The sequence below is a fragment of the Triturus cristatus genome, chromosome 8 (genome assembly GCF_964204655.1).
Source record: "Triturus cristatus chromosome 8, aTriCri1.1, whole genome shotgun sequence".
NCBI lineage: Eukaryota > Metazoa > Chordata > Amphibia > Caudata > Salamandridae > Triturus > Triturus cristatus.
The window spans coordinates 1,667,185,138-1,667,207,114 of NC_140591.1; the positions used below are offsets into that span (position 1 = coordinate 1,667,185,138).

Genomic DNA, 21,977 nt, shown 5'->3' on the forward strand with positions numbered 1-21,977 from the left:
CTAAATATATTCTGTCTGTCAAGTGTATGGATTGTAACCTATTATGGGACAGCTCTAAAACTGAATATTCCAGCAAATAGTTCACCAGTTATACCATTCGATTTAGGTTTAATATGGAATGAGTTGAAAATCTCTCTTGGTCGGGCAAGTGGGACATACCTGGATTGATGGTTTCTCCTAATATTGTATATTTGATTGCTATGTTATTAATTATTTTTTTACCTAAATGCCATTTTAAAAGTATTAACTCATCTTAATTTAACTTTACATGGAATTAAAAAAGACTTATTGTTTCTGTTCCAAACTTGTAACACTTTAGGCGAAATGGAGTCGGAAGGTTTCCTGATTTTTCCTTAAGTCATTTGACTTTCTCTATATCACAATTTTAGTGAATGGTTGCATTAGGAGCATATTTATTGTATTATTTTCAATGTTGAGATAATGGAAGAGTTGTTTTTGGGTCAAGTTGAAATTGATGTACATCAAGTACGTGGAAATAATTCATGTTTATTGCTTATTATTTGAAACAAAACATAAAAGCTCTCCTACACTGTCGGGGTCCTTTACACTAAATTGACTGCTAGTTTAGATATGTTAGTGATTTACCCTGAATAAACTACCTATTTAGTACATTATGTAGATAGATTATTGGAAAATAACGTGGGTTTTCTTAACCTTATGTGATGTATATTCAGATTTTGTCTTTAAAAGAAGATGCAGATGAATAAAATGTGGGAAAAATGTGGAAAAGTAATTTGAATATCAATTGGCCTATTAATTTGTGGGATAAAATATGCTCTGCAATTCATTATACACCAATTACTCAGTAGTGGCTCCTGGAGGGAGTGCTGCGGCGTGGTGGGGCAGGGGAGGAGAAGGGTGTGGGGTAGTAAACTCCAGCTCACGGCCTACCGGAGTAATGTAAATAAATACATTTTAAAAACGAATTTCATTGCACATGCTGAAACGCCAAATGGCGATGCAGCGCGTGCAATGACATTTGTTTTATTAATTTATTTATTTACATTACGCCAGTCGGCCTTGAATTGGAGTTTACTACCCCCACCCTGCCCCTCCCCCGCCCTGCCTCACCGCCCCGCAGCACTCCCTCCAGGAGCGGCTACTGCAATTACTACTTCCCCCTCACAGACTTTATTTTTCTTTGTAATAAGTTGTTATTTATGTAAACCTAATGCTAATGTAAATCATTTTCTAATTCAAGTTTGCAAAATCTTTAATGATGTTGTGAGCACTAATGTTCGCTTCAAAATGCTCTTTTTGGAGGTTTAGTTCCAGAATATAGTGCAATTCCAATGAAAGGTAAAATGATATACATATTAATTATCATTGTGTAACAATAGATAACAATTTTATTTTCAATGTTTCTTATAATGTTTTACTTCAGTTATTCTTTGGCAACTTTTTACATTTCATTCAAAATTCTTTATTAAATACATTTTAGACTAAAAAGCATATACTGCCAAATAGCCACAATTACTAAATATCAAATCATTCAGTATGGCAGTGATAACCGAGCATTTACACAATATTCAGTTCACTAGTTTAGAAAAAATTGTTTTCCGTTAACTTGTGTTGGCATGGGTGAAGTTACAATAGTTGGAAGTAGGAGTACAGGCAGACATGGTAAAGTGGCCATGTTACCTCTGGATGGGGCATGTATATACACTTTCTGCTAGAATTAAAGTCTTTGATGTCTTTATTTTGTAGCCTTCCAGAAAGACTTTGGTAAAACTTGATGTTAGAACTAGATCTTTGATGTTATCATGGTCATATGAGACTTTGATTGTGGGTAAAGGTTGATGATGTGTGTGTGTGTGATTCTATGAAAAATATGTCTGGGCATTTAAGGTGGTGTCTTAAGGATGGAAATGTGTACAAATATACAGGACCCCTGGCCGCAGCGAGCGCATGTGGTTCCATTATTGAGAAGGCGACCTGTGGGGCCTGTTATAGTGCAATTTGTGCACATATGCCACAATTGATGCAGATGTTGTTGTAGGCCTTACCTCATCAGAGAATACATGTAGGCTGCGTGAAGGTTAATGGTCAGGCGGCATGTTTGTCCTGAGGAGACCCCTATGAATTAACTTGAGGGTCTAAATCCCAACTGTTTTATTGGGATTTTCCGGTCATTCATCTGGTGTACAGCAACCTATGATTGGATTTGGGACTGCCCTATTTACATAAATTTTTCGGACATCCCTTTGTATATATGGACCATTGTAAATAATGCACTTCACTGCTCTTTTTGAGCACTGCGCCACCTGCACTTTACTTGATTTTGATGATGTTCGTATGGTTGTTTATGAATAAACAGAGCATTACTGATGGATAATGTAGAGAGTACTTTTGGTCAGGTGAACACATAGATGAAAAGAGACCCACAGAACCATTGTTGTTTTATTTTAAGGCTGAAAATGGCCATTTGAGCCTAAATTGGGAATTGCATTCATTTACTTATGAACTTATGATGAACTTATGATGGCATTGTTTGCTTGTGTATGGCTGTGCCGCGTGCAACACCTTGGGCATTTCATGATTTAACACTTCGCTTCTCATTGTGCAACATGCTGTTCAGAATATGGCGAGTAAGAAACTGGTCTAGGTGTTCTATTAAATAGTGTGCACATATTGCAGTTTTTAATACTCCATTGATGTCACTCCCTGTGAAATCATCGCAATGTCATAACAATATTCCATGTGCAGTCAAAGATTAGGTGAAGTCACTTGCTTTCGTGGCACCAAGAGAGGTAAAAGAGCACTTATGTTACCCCTGGTATCTTGGTAAATTGAAATAAATGTCTTACTCTCAGAATAACAGAAACATGATATGACAGTGCAGGGCAAGCTGGCCATTCAGACATGCACAATTTAGGCATTCATAACACTGATGAGTTGTGATATTGCCAGCCATGACCATAGTCATGTAGCATATGTAAGAAAGAAAATCAACATGTTTGCTATCTTATTTGAGACATTCAAATGAATATTTTAGAAATATATATTTTTTAACGAGACATGAATTGTTTCTCCTTTCTGTCATGTTTGTAAAATGTTGCTTTCCCTTTTGGAATTCTTTCCTCAGTGTAAAACCTAGCAAAGGGTGAAAAATGCCATCCCCCAGATAACTGTGGTACCATTTCATCATTGACTTAGTTATCAGCAAATGACTAAGGTAGTTCTTCTGTGTGGGATGTTATAGTCAAAAGCTTTGATTGTCCTCCACAATCAGTGGACAGTCTCCTTATTAGTTCAAACTTTATTTTCAGTCACTCTACGTTATTACTAACCTCTCTTTTATTTAGACCTTTTATTACATCTAAACGTTTGAAAAGACACACACTCAATATGTGTGAGTCCTGTCTGTTTCAGGAGTTGAAAGGGGAAAAGCTGAAGATAGCAGAGAATTAAAGATGACAGGGATTTTTGTCCCAAATGGTAAATCAGTTGTGTGCCAGTCCTTTTTGTTTGGGGTATGGGCATTTTGGGTATGACTCTTTCTATAATCAAGAGGATAATGTATTTATATTTGAAATTAGCTTTAGGATGGAGTGCAGTAGGATAAAATGTCAGATTAGTAGTCATGAGCAGTGCCATTCCCTGATTTGAACACATGCATCATTAGCTTGTAAACAGTTTTTTTGATAGAGAAGTAAAAGTTGCATGTTTGGATGCAATAGGAGGAGTATTGTTAGGAGACCGTACAAGGCTCCATTCGTGAAGTTTAAGACCTTATCCAGTGAGGGAAGAATATTGGAGGTTGCCAATCGCAGGCTCGGCAGCCACCTGATTGCTAGTGAGTGTGTATGAGATTGCTGTCAATAAGTAAGCCAAAGAGCTGGAGCTATTGATACATTTTGTGGTAAAGCCAAACACTTCCATTACAGATTTGTCATCTCTGTGGTAGTGAAAAGCATGAATCTAATCTTTATAAGGTAGATTCAGGCTCTTCTTGTCTACTGCACCTTTCATCCTCCTTTCATCCTCCTGTGCCAACTACAATGCTGTTAACTCAATTGAAGTTTGATCAAGATCTGCTTGTAAAACAAAGGACCAGCAACATCACCAGACTAGTACCACTTCTATGGCACAGCACTGTTCTTTAGCTGGGCTTTTGCTCATGCACGATACATAACAAAAGGAAATAGCGGGCAGGGAATCAATGTAGGTTTCCCCAGCCTACTTGGCTACTATAGATTTATGCTGCTGGGTTCCGACCCCAAAATGTGGAATATGTACTCAACTTGCAGAAGAGAAGCTTGCAGGCATTCTCCCATCATGTGCTTGAAAAAAATTCTATATGGCCTTATCACTATATCAGCTGCCTCTACTCTTCAGTCAACCAGCAGCCCATTTTGAAGGGGTTGAATCCACGTTTAATTGTGATGGGGGTACAATTTAGATAAATCCATTAAAGAGCATAACTTAAGGTTTCTTTTGAATGTCTCAAAGAAATACAGAGCGATACCAAAAGGGATGATGGACGGAGCGTTTGAGCAAATCAAACACTCACCCCCAGTCAACTGATCTGGGTTTAAATCATCCTCATTCTTTAGCTCACTCCACCACCCTAGTTCAGACATGGCCAAAAAAATGTTGGATTTAGACCCAGATCTCTGTACTGGGGTGAATATATGACATTGTTCTGCATTCTGTCCATCAACTGTTGTTTTTGCATTTGTCACCCCGAGTGGGACGGGTATGCTCATACGTGGATCCCATGCTCTCCATGCCATTGGAATCAAGCTATCCTGCCTTAAGAGGGGTGAAACCCCGAAACCGGTCCTAGAATGCTTGTTTCCAGTCCTGGGAGGACCTGGCTTGGCAGTTCGGGCTGGACTGTTCCCATGAGGCACAGGGTCAAGACTGATTTGCATATGGCTGGGTTCAAACTGGAAAGGCATGGTGAGCAAACACATGATGGATTTAGGCCCAGATCTCTGTACTGGGGTGAATGTATGACATTGTTCTGCATTCTGTCCATCAACTGTCATTTTTGCATTTGTCACCCCGAGTGGGACGGGTATGCCCAGACGTGAGTCCTGTGCACTCCATGCCACTGGAGTAAAGCTATCCTGGCTGAAGAGGGTTGAAACCCCAGAACCGGTCCTAGGATGCTTGTTTCCAGTATAGGGAGGACCTGGCCTGGCAGTTCAGGCTGGACTGTTCCCATGGGGCACAGGGTCAAGACTGATTTGCATATGGCTGGGTCCAAACTGGAATGGCATGGTGAGCAACAAAACAATGGATTTAGGCCCAGATCTCTGTACTGGGGGGAATGTATGACATTGTTCTGCATTCTGTCCATCAACTGTTTTTTTGCGCTCAAAGAAATACAGAACACCTGCAAATAACTCACAGATTATTGACTCCACTAAACAGATGAGTAAATGTACAGCAAGGACCGTGGGGACACAATCATCATAAGCATGCAATGGGTTTATCTCTACACTCTAATTCTGGAACAGTTTGAACAATCTTCCAACCACCAATGGTTTAGAAGCTTTAGAAATGTAAAGCTCCGCTTGACCCTTACCAGTACTTTTATTGCTTACCAGTGCTAAGCAGTGGATTACCAGAGATTGCAAGTGTGCAGGAGTAGACTGTGCACCCCTCGCACAGTTAGGCAGCATGTTGTTGGATGTTGTTGGATGTTGTGGTCAGCACATGGTTAAGCATCCTTGCTGACCAGGGCAGCAGTAGTATTGCAAGATGCTACATTGGGCAAATGATGTCACACGTCTGTATAGTCACGCTTAGCGCTTTCCTCTTCCCTGGTGTCAATGAAAATTTTGTTCCTTTCTATTTATTTCTGTATTAATCGTCAATCGTCATCTTAAATCAAGAGATACAATATTGCCAATAAGGACTTTTATCCTTTGTGTTTTTCTCCCTTCTAACTTGGACAACTTATGCAGACACTTGGCACCTTCCACATGTACAATTAAGTGCAAAATGGCACCTTGGCTAATGAGAGGAGTAACCGTTTCCTTAGGCAATCAAGAAGGAGTCTCATCAAACCTTCTCATTGTCTAGCATGGAGTCTCATCAAACCTTCTCATTGTCTAGCATGGAGTCTCATCAAACCTTCTCATTGTCTAGCATGGAGTCTCATCAAACCTTCTCATTGTCTAGCATGGAGTCTCATCAAACCTTCTCATTGTCTAGCATGGAGTCTCATCAAACCTTCACATTGTCTAGCATGGAGTCTCATCAAACCTTCTCATTGTCTAGCATGGAGGCTCATTAAACCTTCACATTGTCTAGCACTTGACAGTAATACAGACTCTCGGTTTCCCTGTGAGACCAGAAAAAAATGATGATGACCAACTGGTACTGATCTATGTCCAGCTAAATATTAGTACCGCTGAGGACCCCACTGGGACTCATGAGTATTACTGCTTGACATCTTGTGCTCAAGCAATTGTGCCCATTTCCCATCATCTCACAGGCAATATCATACCCTTTAGCCACTGGGAACTGGACACCAAAGAACTAGAGATGCTGTCCAGTTTAAATTTGTGTTAACTGTTAGTATCACTAACCTAGTAGGTAGTGATCCAGTTAAAGTTTGACTACTGACATTTGAGTGTGATTGCAAAGCCTAAGGAATTGCTTAGATGGAAACCATGGACATTTCCCACAGGAAGGCCCAGAAAAACTTACAAATGGGGTTGGGCGGTCAGAACTAGCCACATCACTAGCAGGCTCATTTAGAGCCTGGCAGAGAGTCCACAAGCCTGCAAAGCTAGCAGAGGTAATTACCACCCACCGTATTTAGGGATCCCTACCTACCTAGATGGAGACATCATAGCTGAGCTCTTCTGCAGGCTCATTTATATGCCATGTGTGCCTCATGTTTTTGGTGTCATTCTGCGTTTCCATTCATGTTTCAAAAACAAACAAGCAATGACCCTGACAACTATGAAGATTAATTCCCTTTGCATCAGTCACTGATTGATGTGATTGCCTGGGTCTGATATTCTTGACATGTCAAACCCAAGCAAGTAAATTTATTGATGGGCACCCAACCCTAAGTAGAGCAGGGAGATCATCAGTCTGACCTGTTGGCCCAGTGGAGGAGGCCATCAAGTCACACATTTGTGCTAACACACTCACCGCCAATGTTTTTGTGCTTTTGCTACTCTGTCAAACTTTGAATGCCCCTTCTAGAGGAGGGTGCCTGCACAGTCTCCCCTTTGCACAGGTGGAGCGTCAGAAATGTTTTTTTAATTCTGAAAACATACGCTATTTCAAAATGTTTTTCCTTCCACCTTAAACTACTTGGCAGTTGGCATCTGATATTATTGGCCAGTTCCTCATATCTTTTCTGCACTATTCATGTTTGAATTCTAGAGGTGGAAAACAAAACTCTGAGGGGCATATCAGCAAGGGGCGGAGATAATTATCGCTAAGCGCACATAGCGCTAGGATAATTATCGCCGGCTATCGCTGCTTTCTATCGTGGAGATAGCATGCTATCAGCAACGCTTATCTCCAAAGTGATAGAAATGCAAGCAATAGCTGGAAAACAGTGTGATTATCGCTGGAAATCCAGCGATAATCGCACTGTGACCGGCGATACCTTGCTGATAGGGCAGGGTGGTCTTAGCCATGTAATCCACCTCCCATTGAATTACATGGCTAAGTCAGAATTAAAGCAGGCGTAAGGAAAGTAGCGATAACCATGGTTAGTGCCACTTTTCTTATCGCTATGCTTGTTAGCGATTCCCTTGATAATTGGGGAAATGTCGGTTAGCGACATTTCTCCAGTTATTTCGGGAAGGAACGCCTACCTTGCATCTCATTAGCGATGAGATGCAAGGCGTTAGTGAAATGTGCGATGGCACATGCTAAAGCCGGTTAGCGTGCCCTTGCTAATACCGCGTTAGGATTATCGCCGCTTTACGGACGAAAACGGACACTGAAGCGGCGATAATCGTCTTGATGATATGCCCCTAAATGAATAGAGGAACCATGAAAGTTGATGTTTGTGTTTGGTTTGGAGACTCCAGTCCACTCTCCGTCTCGACCGACGCACACAGCATGAGACTAGGAGATAGGACGAGGCTTAACCTGCCAGACACATTGGTGGTGCCGTTGCTGAGCAAACAACACGCTGCAGTGCAAGGGGACTTTGAGGCACCAGTCTCAAATTTAAAAAAATACTTGCCGCCTGATGACTGAGCTGGAGCATTTTGAAGCGACGCTGCTGCTAAGCTGCAGAAAAGGGCCTGAATATTTACCCTCTGCAAATAATGATATCGATGGGCAATAAACAAAAAAAAGAGTTGGTTATTTATTTGTAAAACGAAAGTTTAACCCATACTAAACTCCGCTCCGCCGGTCAGTGACGGAGCTTGTCATGGTCCGCGATCAAAGCAAATCGCGGAATTGCAAAAACTCCGCCCACTCCGCCGGCGGAGCGGAGTTTGCCGCCCACCCCTACTGCATACTGGACTAAGACCCCTATATTTTGAATAAATCAACAACAATATCAGCAGTGTTTGAGACATGATTACCATCTCCTTCCCCCTCTTCATCTCTCTCTTTCTTGTTCCTCACAAATGCAAACACACACACACACACACACATGCACACACATCATCTCTCTGTACCCCATTTTGTATTTCTGTCTGACATTATCTCTTATTGTCTTGTATTATCTTTTTCAAACTTTCTCACTGTAATACTATATTCTATCTCTTAGTCACTGCCCCATTTTCACACTTTTTTTGCAATGTATCTTACTCTGCATCTTTGCCACTCTGTTTCTTCCCCTTATCTCTTATACACTCTCTCTCATACTTGCTTGCACTCGTCCCCCCTCTCTCTGTCTTACTCTTTCCTTCTCTAGCCCTGTCTCTTTCTAGCTCATCTTTTTATTGTAATATTTTCCTCTCCAATATAAATCCATTTATTATTAGAGGGAGATGATTCAAAGAATCTGAAACACTCTCTATTTTGCAGCTGCCGTTTCCGCTGTGTGTTTGGTAATTCTAGTCTTTCTCAGTTGTTTCTTAGTCCAAGGATGGATGATTTCAAACCAAATTTGCATAATTTCAGTTCTCCATAATGGCCACTCAATTTCCCATAATACTCCACAGCTGATTAAGCATTAGCTCAGGACATCATAACCTTTTTTACATTTATTAGGAACGTGGTGTTTCCCTACTAGATGCTCCCTTGTGTTCCTGTCAGGCCTCATGACAATAATATAACATTTTGGAAAGAATATGCATCCAAGCAGTCCCAGGCTGGAGGAATTTATGGCAAACACCTCCACGGCCACCATGTACTTCCCCCTCGTGCTCAGGTACGCCGGGATGAAGGAGATCCACACACTGACAAACACCAGCATACTGAAGGTGATCAGCTTGGCCTCATTGAAGCTTCCAGGGAGATTCCTTGAGACAAAGGCCACTATAAAGCTGACTGTGGCCAGGAGGCCCAGGTATCCCAGCATGCAGTAGAAGAAGAAGGTGTCTCCTTCATTACACTCAAATATTATCTTTTCTTTACTAGATGCCATGTTCCTTTCTGGGAATGGAGGTGACTTTACCATCCATGTAACACATATTAGGATTTGCACCAATGAGCAGAAGGAAATGATACAAACTGGCAACTTTGACCCCAGCCACTTCCTGGCAGAGCTGCTAGGATGTGTAGCCTTGAAGGCAAGAACAACAAGAACAGTTTTAGCCAGAACAGAGGAAACACTAATGGAAAAGATTACTGCAAAGACAGTCTGGCGCAGCATGCAGGTGAGTTTTCTGGGACGGTCAATAAATATGAAGGAGCACAGAAAACAGCACATGAGGGCAACGAGCAGCAGGTAACTGAGCCCACGATTGTTGGCTTTGACGATAGGAGTGTCTCTGTACTTGATGAAGAAGAACAGGATCAATGCAGTGAGTAGGGATAGGATTGCTGCAGAGAGTGTGAGCATTAAACCCAGTGGTTCATCGAATTCTAGGAACTCAATCAGTTTTTGAATGCATTGGTCACGTCTCTCATTCGGCCACTGGTTTTCAAGACATTTGGAGCATTTCACTGTATCTGAAACAAAAATGGGCATTTACATGTTTTGGATATATCATCAGTGAATTGATTCCACCAAAAAAACATCAGTGGCAAGGTGTAGACATTGTGTTATATTTCCAGATTATTAAACTGGTTGGCAGTGATCCTTTACAGTAGATAGTACATAGAGAATAAATACTTTTTCTAAGTGCTGCTGTCAACCAAATGTTATTTCAACTCAGACATAGATTTTAAATCAGCAACAAGATTTCAAGAAAATGTCTATTACTCTCTGTTATCACTTAGAATCAAAAACATTTATTATATTTTGCCTAAATAGTATTTAACTTTGCACATCTATCTAAAAATAACATACAGCTGCGGTATAGAGTGCCTTTTCTGGAAACATAATATAAATACATGCAATAGACATTTGATAACGTACACCTGAAAGTTAAATAACAATAGATCATATATATTTATAGAGTAAGAGCCACCATCCTGAAGCAGCACAGACACACACAATCCTTTTAAACCCTCATAGCGCCGATTTTAGACTAAGGTGTACATGTAAATAAATGGATGCTTGGTGTTAGACCTGTCAGCCTTAGGGTGGGCTTCCCCCAAACCTTTTGCTTTCATCCCTCCTACTTTTGCTGATTTCATTTTTATTGACCTTAGGACTCTGTGCACTTTACCACTGCTGACCAGTACTAAAGCACTTGTGCTCCCTACTTTAAACGTGATTGAATTGGACTACAACCAACTGGCATATTTAATGTACTTCTTAGCCCCTCATAAAGAGGTACCAAATGTACTAAATGTACCCAGGGCCTGTGAATTAAATGTTACTAAGGGGCCTCCAGCACATATTTTGGAACCCACTTAAGTAGTCCTTCAACATTTTTCAGGCCTGCCATGGCAGCCTCTGTGTGAAGTTTTAAGCTGTAATTTCGACCTTGGAAAGTAAACCTTTTCCTGGGCTCAAATCTTCTTTTTTAATGCTTATCTCCCATCCCTAATGTAGGCCTGAACAGCCCGGAGGGCAGAAAGCAGTGTATTCAAGAAGTTTGACTTATATTACTGCAAGGCCTAGCTCTCCCGTAGGATAGCATTGGGTCGCCGTATTACATTTAATAAGTGATAACTTCCAATTGGGAGCAGGATGATAGGTCAAGTTTAATGTCTAAAGAATTGCAATTTAAAACCCTCTGAAATGGTAAAGTCAGATTTTTAGTCATAATGGATTCTGGGATGTTGTTCCAGACCATAGGTACAGAGATGGAAGAGGTCTGCTACCTTGGTTTTTATTTTTTGATACTACTTTGTCTGCAGGGGGCCCATCCATTACAACGCAGTCATTACAACGACCTACCTTTACAACGCAACTGTTACAATGCAACTGCATTTACTTCGCATGCCATTACAAATCATGCCATTACAACGCATGTCACTACACCGCATGCCATTACAACACATACCATTACAACGCATGCCATTACAACGCATTATAAGGTAGGTAATGGAGATTTTTTAGTATTAGGGTAGGTATGGGTTTTGGGGTACATCGGAATAGTAATTTTTACCCCTACCCTATCCATCACTTTCCCTACTGTTGCGCTCACTGGAGTGGTAATAGTAATTTTTGCCCCTACACTATCCAACCCTTACCCTACTGTTGCCCTAAAAGTATTATGCGTTGTAATCTTATGCATTGTAATGGTATGCATGGTAATGGAATGCGTTGTAATGGGAGTTTAAAAAAATGTGTTGTAATGGCATGCGTTGTAAAATCATGCAATGTAATGGTAGTTGCGATGTAAAGACTGCATTGTAAAAGCATGCGTTGTAATTGCATGCGTTGTGACATTACATATTCATCTGCAGTCTCATTGTGTCCTGGCTTTGGGAGTGCTGGAGCCACCAGAGATGGTGAGCTTATCTGCAGCTTACATAAATAATGTTACCCATGTGAGGGGAAACATTTCCTGGGCACAGTAATCTCTATTTGCATGGACATATCATCAAAGCCGAAACAGCAGAGACAGGGAAGTGGCGCCTAGCCTCACTCTCCAAAAGGCAGCATTCTTCTAATGATGGCCTCATTTACATCATGAACGCATTTGTCAGAGATAGGATTTATAAGCAAAGATTACCTTCCTGCTCCTCACCTCACCCCTTGATTGCATTCACTTTGAGACATCATCCCTTGCTCCTTGTTATATCAATTCATCTACGCCAAAGCGAATAAAATGTGTTGTTCCTATTCTACCTGCTCTACATTATTCAGACCTCACAGTCAGAAGCAAACACTAAGATTCCTTCCGGGAACTTGAGAGAGTGGTGACCTTGGCTTTTGACACCCTGTAGTCTAACTAATGCCTCTTTCTCAGTCATTAACACCCTTTCTCCAGTTTAAGTCTCCTACTCCCTAAGTTTAGGCCTCCAAGACACTATAACTATGGCTTACTCCATCCATGCACAGGCATCACAGGGTGCCATTGCTCGGCTTCCCTAAGCCCATTCTTCTATTTTATTAAATGCAACTGATTTATCACATTATATAAAGAAGAAAAGATACCTGTCTAACACAACATAAGTATACAGTGACAGTGGTTTGAAGAACTGTGTACTTAGTGCTCCAAGATTATTGGGTCTGACACGTATATAGACTGAGCAAAACTTAAACCTTAGATTACCATCTGTGGAATGTCATCATCAATGGAAGATTTTTTTATTTTTTTTAGCAGAGTTTTATATAGCGCGAACTTGACCCGAATCCAATCAGGTATCAAAGCGCTTTACATAACACCAGTTACGTTACATAAGGACACACATTTGTTTTATTTTTTTTGTTAGGCACGGCAATATTAAGTGATTTGCCCAGAATCACTGGAGGTTTAGCGTCGTTACCGAGACTCAAACCCAGTTCTCCCAGGTCCGAGGTCGAGCACCCTAACAGTTAGGCCAACTCCTCTCCCCTCACACACTTTTTAGTGTCATGCTTCATCATAGGAATCCTCTCGGCACCCTGGTAGGACAATACCACCAAGACGGATTCAACCTCCTCGAAGACTGACTAGATAGGAGGGAGTTCTTACATAAATCTTACTGGAAAGCACCAAATGACAGGGGATCCAGCTAAATATTTAAAAATACCTTGGTGTGCCAAGGGGAAAATACCTTTATTACTGGAACACTAGGTATGGTTAAAATCAAAATAGGTAGGGTAGTAGAGTACAATGACTCACAACCAACTACTTGCCAAAATGTTTCTGCCCATCATTAATTGCATATACGATCTGGGGCTTTCGTCAGGGCGTGTAGATCCCTATGGGTGAAATATTCCTAAATAATCTCCTGTTCAGACTAACTAACGCGCTATACGCCAGACAAGCCTCTCTCCACCATAGTGATTCCTGGTATCTGATCTACGATCGGTTACTTTTTAAATCACCCTGCACTTTGCTATTTGCTTTTACCCAAGAAACCCTTCTAAAATGCACAGATTTTCTACCCTAATTCCTACCTTCCGTCGCCATCCAAGCACTTCTACTTGGTCCAATGCGGGCTCGCCCATTGAGTGGAGGGAGATAGTGTTGTCGGATGCGACCAGGGGTACTTCTGGCGGAGACCGGAAAGGAGGGCCAAAACCTACTTTAGTCGATGGCTGGTGAGACGCGCAGTGGACACACTATACGCCAGAAAAGCCTCTCTCCACCATAGTGATTCCTGGTAAAGGATCTACGATCAGTTACTTTTTAAATCACCCTGCAGTTTGCTATTTGCGTTTACCCAAGAAACCCTTTTAAAACGCACTGTTTTTCTACCCTATTTCCTACCTTCCGCCGCCATCCAAGCACTTCTCCTTGGTCCAACGCAGGCTCGCCTGTTGAGTGGACGGAGATAGTGCTGATGGACGCGACCAGGGGTACTCCCTGCAGAGACCGGAAAGGAGGGTGACGGTCTATTGGCCGAATCCTACTTTAGTCGATGGCTGGCGAGATGCGCAGCGGATATGCGCAGTGGGCGCACAGTGGGCGCGCCGCTGGTGTGTCGAAGGCGAGCCTAAGGCAAGCCTGCTTGCGCCCGTCCACGCCAGGACCCCTGCTAGTTTGCTCTCATACATTTTAAAGGTTACGAGTCCATGGTGCTCTTATACACGAGACGAGCTGCTCAGGATTAGATACAACCTGTGTGAACACAGAGTGCACTCAGATAGCTTACCTGAAGGCCCTTTTTTTTGCAAGGTTTGCAGATATCAGAGCATTGCCCCCCCTGATTCAGAATTACTCCCTGAACTGTCCGTTACAGGCGTTAGTTCTGGGTCACTTAGGAATATTCCTCATAGCTGTGCCCAGTCACCATCTAACATCACAGGCTGGAACTGCTTCCTAGCTAATGTCAGATCCCTCCCCAAACATGCTACTAATATATGGGATCTTTTAACCGAAAAAGATCTTGACATTGGATTCCTCATGGAAACTTGGATCAAACCTTCCTCAATCCCCGCTATTGCTCTGGCATTACCGGATGGATACCGCATCCAAAAATTAGACAGGACAGGACGAGCAGGGGGCGAGATAGCTCTAATTCACAATTATTCTATACCCATTTCTATTTTAGACCAGCTATGCACTAATGAAATAGAATGCCGTATCTTCAGACTTGACCTTCACCCCCAACATAGCTGGAAAGGGACTCTTGTTTATAGACCCCCCAGGCCCGCTACTAGGTTTCATTAGCCAATTCTTGGAATTCATCTCTCCACATGTTATTACTACCTGTAACTTCCTCCTCCTGGGGGATTTCAACATTCATAGTGAAGATGCCCTCAACCGTGAAGCCACTGCTTGCCTAAAAGACCTGGCCACTACCGGTCTCTTGAAGATCAACAACGATCCTACCCACACAGCTGGGCACATTTTAGATCTCATCCTATTCAATTCCCCGAACATCCTCTGCGGGGAAACATGCCCTCTGATTTGGTCTGACCACTCTCTGGTGAACTTCCAACTCATGAGTCCTAGAAACCTTCCCACCCCAACACTTCACACCAATCGCTGGTATAGACCATGGCACAAAATGAAGCCCGATCAACTCATGTCCCCTTTTTGTTCCTGGGACATCGACACTGGCACTTATGAGGTAGAAGAACAACTAGCCCATTTTAACTCCATTATTTTAAACACTATAGATAAAGTGGCCCCTATGAAGCCACAGACCCATTTCCCTAAACCCACCCCCACTAACTGGTATTCCCCAGCCTTATGAACTGAAAAGAGACTGTGTAAAAAACTAGAGCGGACATGGCGACTCTCTCACAGCGGGCAAGATAAAGAGAGCTATAAAGCCGGACTGTCCTCCTATCATAAAAATATTAAATCCGCCCGCAAGCTACACATCACTCATCAACTGGAGCAAGCTGGGAACAATTCCAGAACCCTCTTCCAGATCCTAAAATCCTACACGAATCCCAGAGCCTGCGAAACTGTGGAATCTCCGTCACAGCCACTGTGCGACAATGTAACCTCCTTCTTCAACCAAAAAATTGAAGACATATACCAGAAAATGATCTCGTCCAATATAACTTCTCCCCATTCTACAGCAGGATATCCCAGCCCCCCCAACAATACCTCACAGCTCCACTGCTTCCCCTCTCATTTCAGCAGCAGTTGTATCCCTTCTTACCAAAACCAAATCGGGTTCTCCCCTTGATATCATCCCTGCTAAAATCTCATCTAGATTTTCCGCACAGCTAGCCACACCCATCTGTTCCATCCTTAATAGCTCCCTGAGTACAGGCAGACTCCCTCTAGAATGGAAAGCTGCTCAAGTTGTTCCTATTAGCAAAAAGCCCAAGATATCCACTACAGAGCTTTCTAATTACCGCCCCATAAAAAACATATAAACAGACATCTGTCTGATTTCATCGAAACCTCTCACTGCCTTGATGTCTCCCAGCCAGGCTTCCGGGCCAAGCACAGTATCGAATCTGCTCTAATTGAGGTAATTGATAACATCAGAATGGCCCTGGACAGTGGTCAGGTGGCACTTCTGGTGCTGCTTGACCTGTCGGCAGCATTTGACACCATTTCACATCAGATCCTACTGAGAGACTTTGAGACATTGGGGTACAGGGGCTTGCACTGAAGTGGATGACGGACGTCCTTACTGATAGAACCCAGACGGTCACTCTGGGGACTTTTAGATAAAAAACCACCAAAGTTACCAAGGGGGTCCCGCAGTGCTCTTGTTTAAGCCCCACTCTCTTCAACATCTATGTTACCCCCTTGGCTGAACTTATGAGGAACCTAGGGTTCAATCCCATTTCATACACGGACGACACCCAGCTCCTCCTCACCTTTGATAAGAACAGACCAGATATACAACTCATCTTCTCTGAAGGCATGAAGACCATTGCTGCCTGGATGAGGACTAACTTCCTCCAACTAAATGTGAGAAATCGGGGTCATGTTGTTTGGAGGAGCAGCTATAAGCTGGACTCCAAGTTGGTGGCCAGAGGAGCTGGGCAAGGCCCCATCTCCTAAGGAAGTGGTAAAATATGTAGGCATCAGGATCGGCCAGAACCTCACTCTTGATGCTCACGCCAAAACCACTGCTGGCACCTGCTTCTACACCCTCAGTCTACTTAGCTTGATCTTCCCCCTGTTACCTTTCTCTACCAAAAAAATATTGATGCAAGCTCTGGTACTAAGTCAACTGGATGGACTATTGTAATGCACTGTTAGCAGCGAGCAACAAAGCCTCCTTAAACAAGCTACAAGTTGTACAGAACACGGCTGGCCGTCTTGTAGCAAACGCCCCACCTAGAACGGCTTCCTTAAAAAACTTCACTGGCTCGCTGTGAGAAAGCGGGTAAAATTTAAGATAGGCTGTATTGTTTTCAAGGCCCTTAATGAACAGTGGCCTTCCTCCCTTTCTGCTAAACTTATCAAGTATATCCCCTCACGGCCTCTTAGATCAGGCTCCAAGCTCCTCCTCTGCACCCCTAGAATTAAAAAAGTGCGCAGCGGTAGCAACGTTTTTTCACACCTTGCCCCTGCTTTCTGGAATGAGCTGCCCCTCCAGCTCTGCAACTGCCAGAGCCTCTCTCAGTTCAGGAAGCTTCTGAAAACTCACCTCTTCTGATCCCCTCTGTCCTGGCTGCTGCCCTCCGTCCTAAGCGCAGAGATACCCCTTTGGGGTTATTCAGCGCTATATAAATTAATAATAATAATAACTAGGTTGTTCAAGGAGGATTCCTAACATATGTCCTACCACACTACCCTACCTATTAGTAATTAAGTAGAAACTTGCAACCCTAGATTATAGGGGATACCAGCATCATGGTCACAGAGGAGGCAGGGTCCTTTATAGTCACACATTCGTCAAAAGGGAAGACCATCCATATTACCTACTCCAGTCCCTGCCCTGTGCCGTAGTATCTGTGTTATTTGACCTCCATATAGCCTGAAATTCCCTTTTGCAGAAGACCCACTTATAAGCTCCGAAATCCCAAAAAGGCAAGATTGTGTGACCAGAGTGATCAGCCTTAATTATTCAACCCAGTCGCTACATGCACACCCCACTTTGGCTAATATTACATACAGATAAGGAATGGCCATCCTCTTTGGGCAATTTCTGACCTGCTAGAGTCTTAAAATTTGGAGGGGCCCTAATTGTAGATGTCTCATTGTTTGCTCTGAACAACTTCACATCACACTTTTTTTCGCTGCTGTCCAGATGTTTTGTTAAATGTGTCTTTTTCCTTTTGGGATTGATTGAGTTTATAGCCTGGCCCTTCACTCAACTATAGATAGGGCAGACATACTTGAAACAGCAAGTACTAATGACAGAGCACGACTGTGTAATGCAAGGGAGTAGTGCAACGTGCAAGGTATCTGGAGATTGACACAGTCGTTAGATTACATTACTCTGTTCCAAGCTCCTGGAACCTGCACAAACATTGTCTACTTCCAGACCTTCAGGACCCTCCTGCCGGAAGCTTCTCATTGTTCATTTACAAAGGAGGCTAATAAACCATTCACAAGCCTTACTGTATTGGACTCAGCTGCCCTGGGTCATCTATCAAATTCCTCACCCTCCTTTACAATCAACATCGCCCTCCCCAATTGCTTCAGAACCTGTAGAATGGAACTTTGTCCAAAAATCTGTTTTTACATTAACAGCAAAATACACTTTGCATAGAAGAAAGTGACATCATTACTGGCACCGTGGAAAAGCTAGGTGCCTCCAAGCAGTCCAAGCGAGGCAGATGTTAGTTAATTCAGCTATTTCTGCCACTCATGTTCAACAAGGTGCCATCTGCTCACACCCTCTCAAGATCACAAAGTCATTAGCTGCTTTTTCACTGATCTGCACCATGCCTTTCTATCCGATACCACAGCCTCAGAGAAATCATTCTTTTTCCCTATTGGGATGCCCAAGTTGACCAGCAATGGGAGAGACATCTTGGGAGAGGATATCATTGCTGATGAAATGTTTTCTATGATCTCAACCTCCCTTCAATAAATGACCAGGAGAGATCGACTTGCGAAGTGAATTCAATAACATAAGTGATCGACTTGCGAAGTGACTACAATAACATATGTAAGCCGTGTTTGACACTCCTGCTGTAAGATGTTTTCAGAGAGCATCACTCTTTGGATCTCACCACTGTGATATTGCTGATCCCCATGCCGTGCAAACATCATCCACAGTGTGCCAGCCATCACACTATATAACCTATTAACATTGCTCTCAAAAGACCATCCAAGATCCTGGCTAAGGAGCTCCGGAGGTTGATTTCAGCACTTTTTTATGATTCACAAGTAGGCAAAGTCCCTGGACTCTCCCCCAGAAATCACCCCTGGAGCCTCTTGCACCTGCTGGTGAAGGTGCAAGATGTATAGAAGATGTCATCATATTCTAAATAATTGCAGACATTTTTGACCACATCATGTGGGTACATTTCTTCAGATCTTGAGACAGCTAATCAGGGTTAGAGTATCTGATCGAAAGTCAGACAGCTGAATGCTGCTTTAAGAGCAAAAATCTTTGGTGTTTGTTCCTTAACTTGAAATTACTTTGCAGCCCAATGTCATGCGACAATATTGTCCCGTATACCCACTTGTCTTCTTGCTTTCCCTCTAATCACTAACTGTAGCAATCTGCCAAACCTTGGTTTCTAAAGGGATACCTGTGTGCAGGTGAGAACAAGGCCCTGATCTATGAGGATAATATCCTGCCCAGGCTCTCCAATCCTAGCAGCTCACCACCCAGCTTCATGGCTCAATTGCAGACTTATTGTCTTTTCCAGAGTTCAGAACTGACTGGGCTGAAGTTGATATTCTTCCCAGGTCTAAATTGAACACTAGGATAGTAATGGGTAATTACGACTGCAAATAGTGGCAACAAAATACATTTTTTGAAGCCCTCATTAACAGAGGCCTTAAACACAGTTGAATGATGGTCTAGAATCCCTTTAATGTTTCAGTTTGCTTCTCCCTCTGTGTATCAGGGGCTCACAATGCTCTGTTATATCACCCTCTTGTTTCTTCTATTTCATGCATTGGAGCCTATTGCAAGTGACCTTTCTTTTGTAACCTTATATGTTATTGCTTCTAGGGATCAAGAATTGTGAAGTTGGTGTAAATTCAAGGATTACATAAACAAAATATATCCACCAATGCAGAGCATAATATCACATGTTGGCAGTGGTTGTACAGCCAAAGGAAAACCCAATAGTAGAATGTCTGCTGAAACATGCATGCCCCGCACATATATCTCCAGTAATGAGACACACTGTCAGTTTGCCTCTTTCCCCATCACAAAGGCCTGCTTTGATGTTCTGACCTTTTCTGCCTTTTCTATTACACAGTTCAGGTTTTTTGTGTGAAATCTGACAATGTTGCAGAATGTTTTGGGCTATCAATAGGTTAAAACTATGACCACATACTTGAGTTATTTTATTATACGGAAACTGCTGTGGAATTTCGGCAGATTGACACAAGTCAATCAGCTGTTATTTTACACCAGAAACAATTAACATTTTTGATAGGTTTACTGTTGCACCCAACCTCCCACATTTGTTCTTCAAACTACCTTTTAACATGAATTAATATAGGATTGTTCCTGTAATGCCAGTCATCCCCATTTGAGAACCTTGTGTTATGGTTCAGGGAAAAGTTACTTGTCTTACATGGATTGTAAGAGCCCTTCCACTCTAAACTAAAGGACTGTCAAGGAAGCAGTCGTTTCATTTGAAATAATAGAACCAAAAAACCTGCTTGCCTTCTATCCATTAATGTGCACTCTCATGTAGAAACATGATGTCTTCCATCAGCCATGGCCTGGACAGGAAGCATTTTAATTCCTGATTAAGGTTTAGTTTTTTTCTGCTGTTTTTATTTTTTGGTGCATTCAAGTTTTTATTCTAATTGTATTCTTTTACATTTATTTTGTAGGTGCAATATTGCTTGGAAATGTTAACAGGATCACTGACTGCTACTGAAATCAAATTGGCTAGGTATGACATTTGTTTAACAATGAGGAGGGAGTTCCAAAAATCACCACAAAAAGTGTCGGATTCTACAAGGTCTTATGGGGGTAAAAACTATGTGAAATAATTGGAAGTCATTTTCCATAGCCCTGTTACTACTGATGAAACTTACATTTAATTCTTACTTTTATCATTTGTTGTTTGCCATCTTTGATTGTCATCCAAATGTTGATTTTCTACCCTTTTGGGTTCTTACTCCCTCTATAATGTTGTCTTTCTTATCATTTCTATCATTCATCAATTAATGTTAAAATATTGTAACTTATTTAGAAAGATATCTTTTTTGCAAATGTACTTCCGTTATTTGAAACAAAAACATACTAATGGAAAGGCTTGCCATCTAATGACTTCTTGCACCTGCCAACGTGTTCTTGAGCTCCTGATCTGTATTCCAGGAGCAGAGAACTCCATTTGCCTAACTGATTTTTATGATCATTCTATCCTAATCAAGTGAGTGTGAATGATCTATCTCTTCTTCCTAGGACATACTCTGGATGCACGGGATATAAGAAAACTGTAAGCCCTCAAGCTAAGCTCCAACAAGGGGGTTGTTCAATTTGAGAAGATGAGCCAGCTAGCACCAAAGTCTGATAAGATTAAAGAGCACAAGAGTTTGTTTTGAGATTGGATACAAAACCTCATTTGCTCCTGGAGACAATCAAACGAAAAAAATCCAACATATTGAATGAGCCCTTCTCCTGTCAGACATCAAGACTATGACTGAGGATCACACACTCCCAATCTGCTTACCTTTAGGAAACAAACTGCTAAACAGATCCTATCTAAAAGAATCCATTTACTTCCTTTCACCCTAGTCAGCAAAGTAATTGACTTTGCTAACGAACGGTATTTTGCTAACTAGCAGTATATGCGAAGTAGAAGCATGCAAACTTAAAGCATGGAAAGTAAAAGATTCTGCTAAGTAAAAAATGCGTAGTCATAGTAAGTCGTAGTAGTGGCTGCAATATAATGGTAGATTACCCCCTCTGTATATTACTTTCTGCTCCCTTTTAATAAATGAACTTCTTACATTTCAATCATAGTGCCCCACACAGGGTCACTTCTGAATGGACCTTTAGGCCACACCAGAACCACTGTTTTCCCTAAACAGCTTACCACCCCAAGTTCACATATTGGGATACCCTTGATTTCTCTATTACTAGAGAGAGATCCAGGCACATTGACTAAAAAGGGTGAAACACGTGCCTGCACAAGAGGTGAGAGAATATTATGTCTGGAGCATTCTCTAAATGACATAATGAATACGTTTGCAAAAGCACTGGTTTGAATAGTACCCCTTAAGTTCAAGGTCACGCTTCTTAAGTGTGAAATGTAAACATGTTGGTCAAGATTTCCAAAGGTTTAGCGC

At 42.0% G+C, this 21,977-nt stretch overlaps 1 protein-coding gene across 1 annotated transcript in view; it reads right to left on the reverse strand.

Annotated features, from left to right (window-relative positions):
- Positions 1–9,139: 9,139 nt before the first annotated feature.
- LOC146808533 (extracellular calcium-sensing receptor-like) overlaps positions 9,140–21,977 on the reverse strand; it is a 51,747-nt gene continuing 38,909 nt past the window's right edge. Inside the window, exon 6 of the mRNA XM_085623984.1 lies at positions 9,140–10,080. Within this exon, the coding sequence (XP_085480110.1) occupies positions 9,140–10,080 (941 nt within the window). The remainder of the gene's footprint in view (positions 10,081–21,977) is intronic.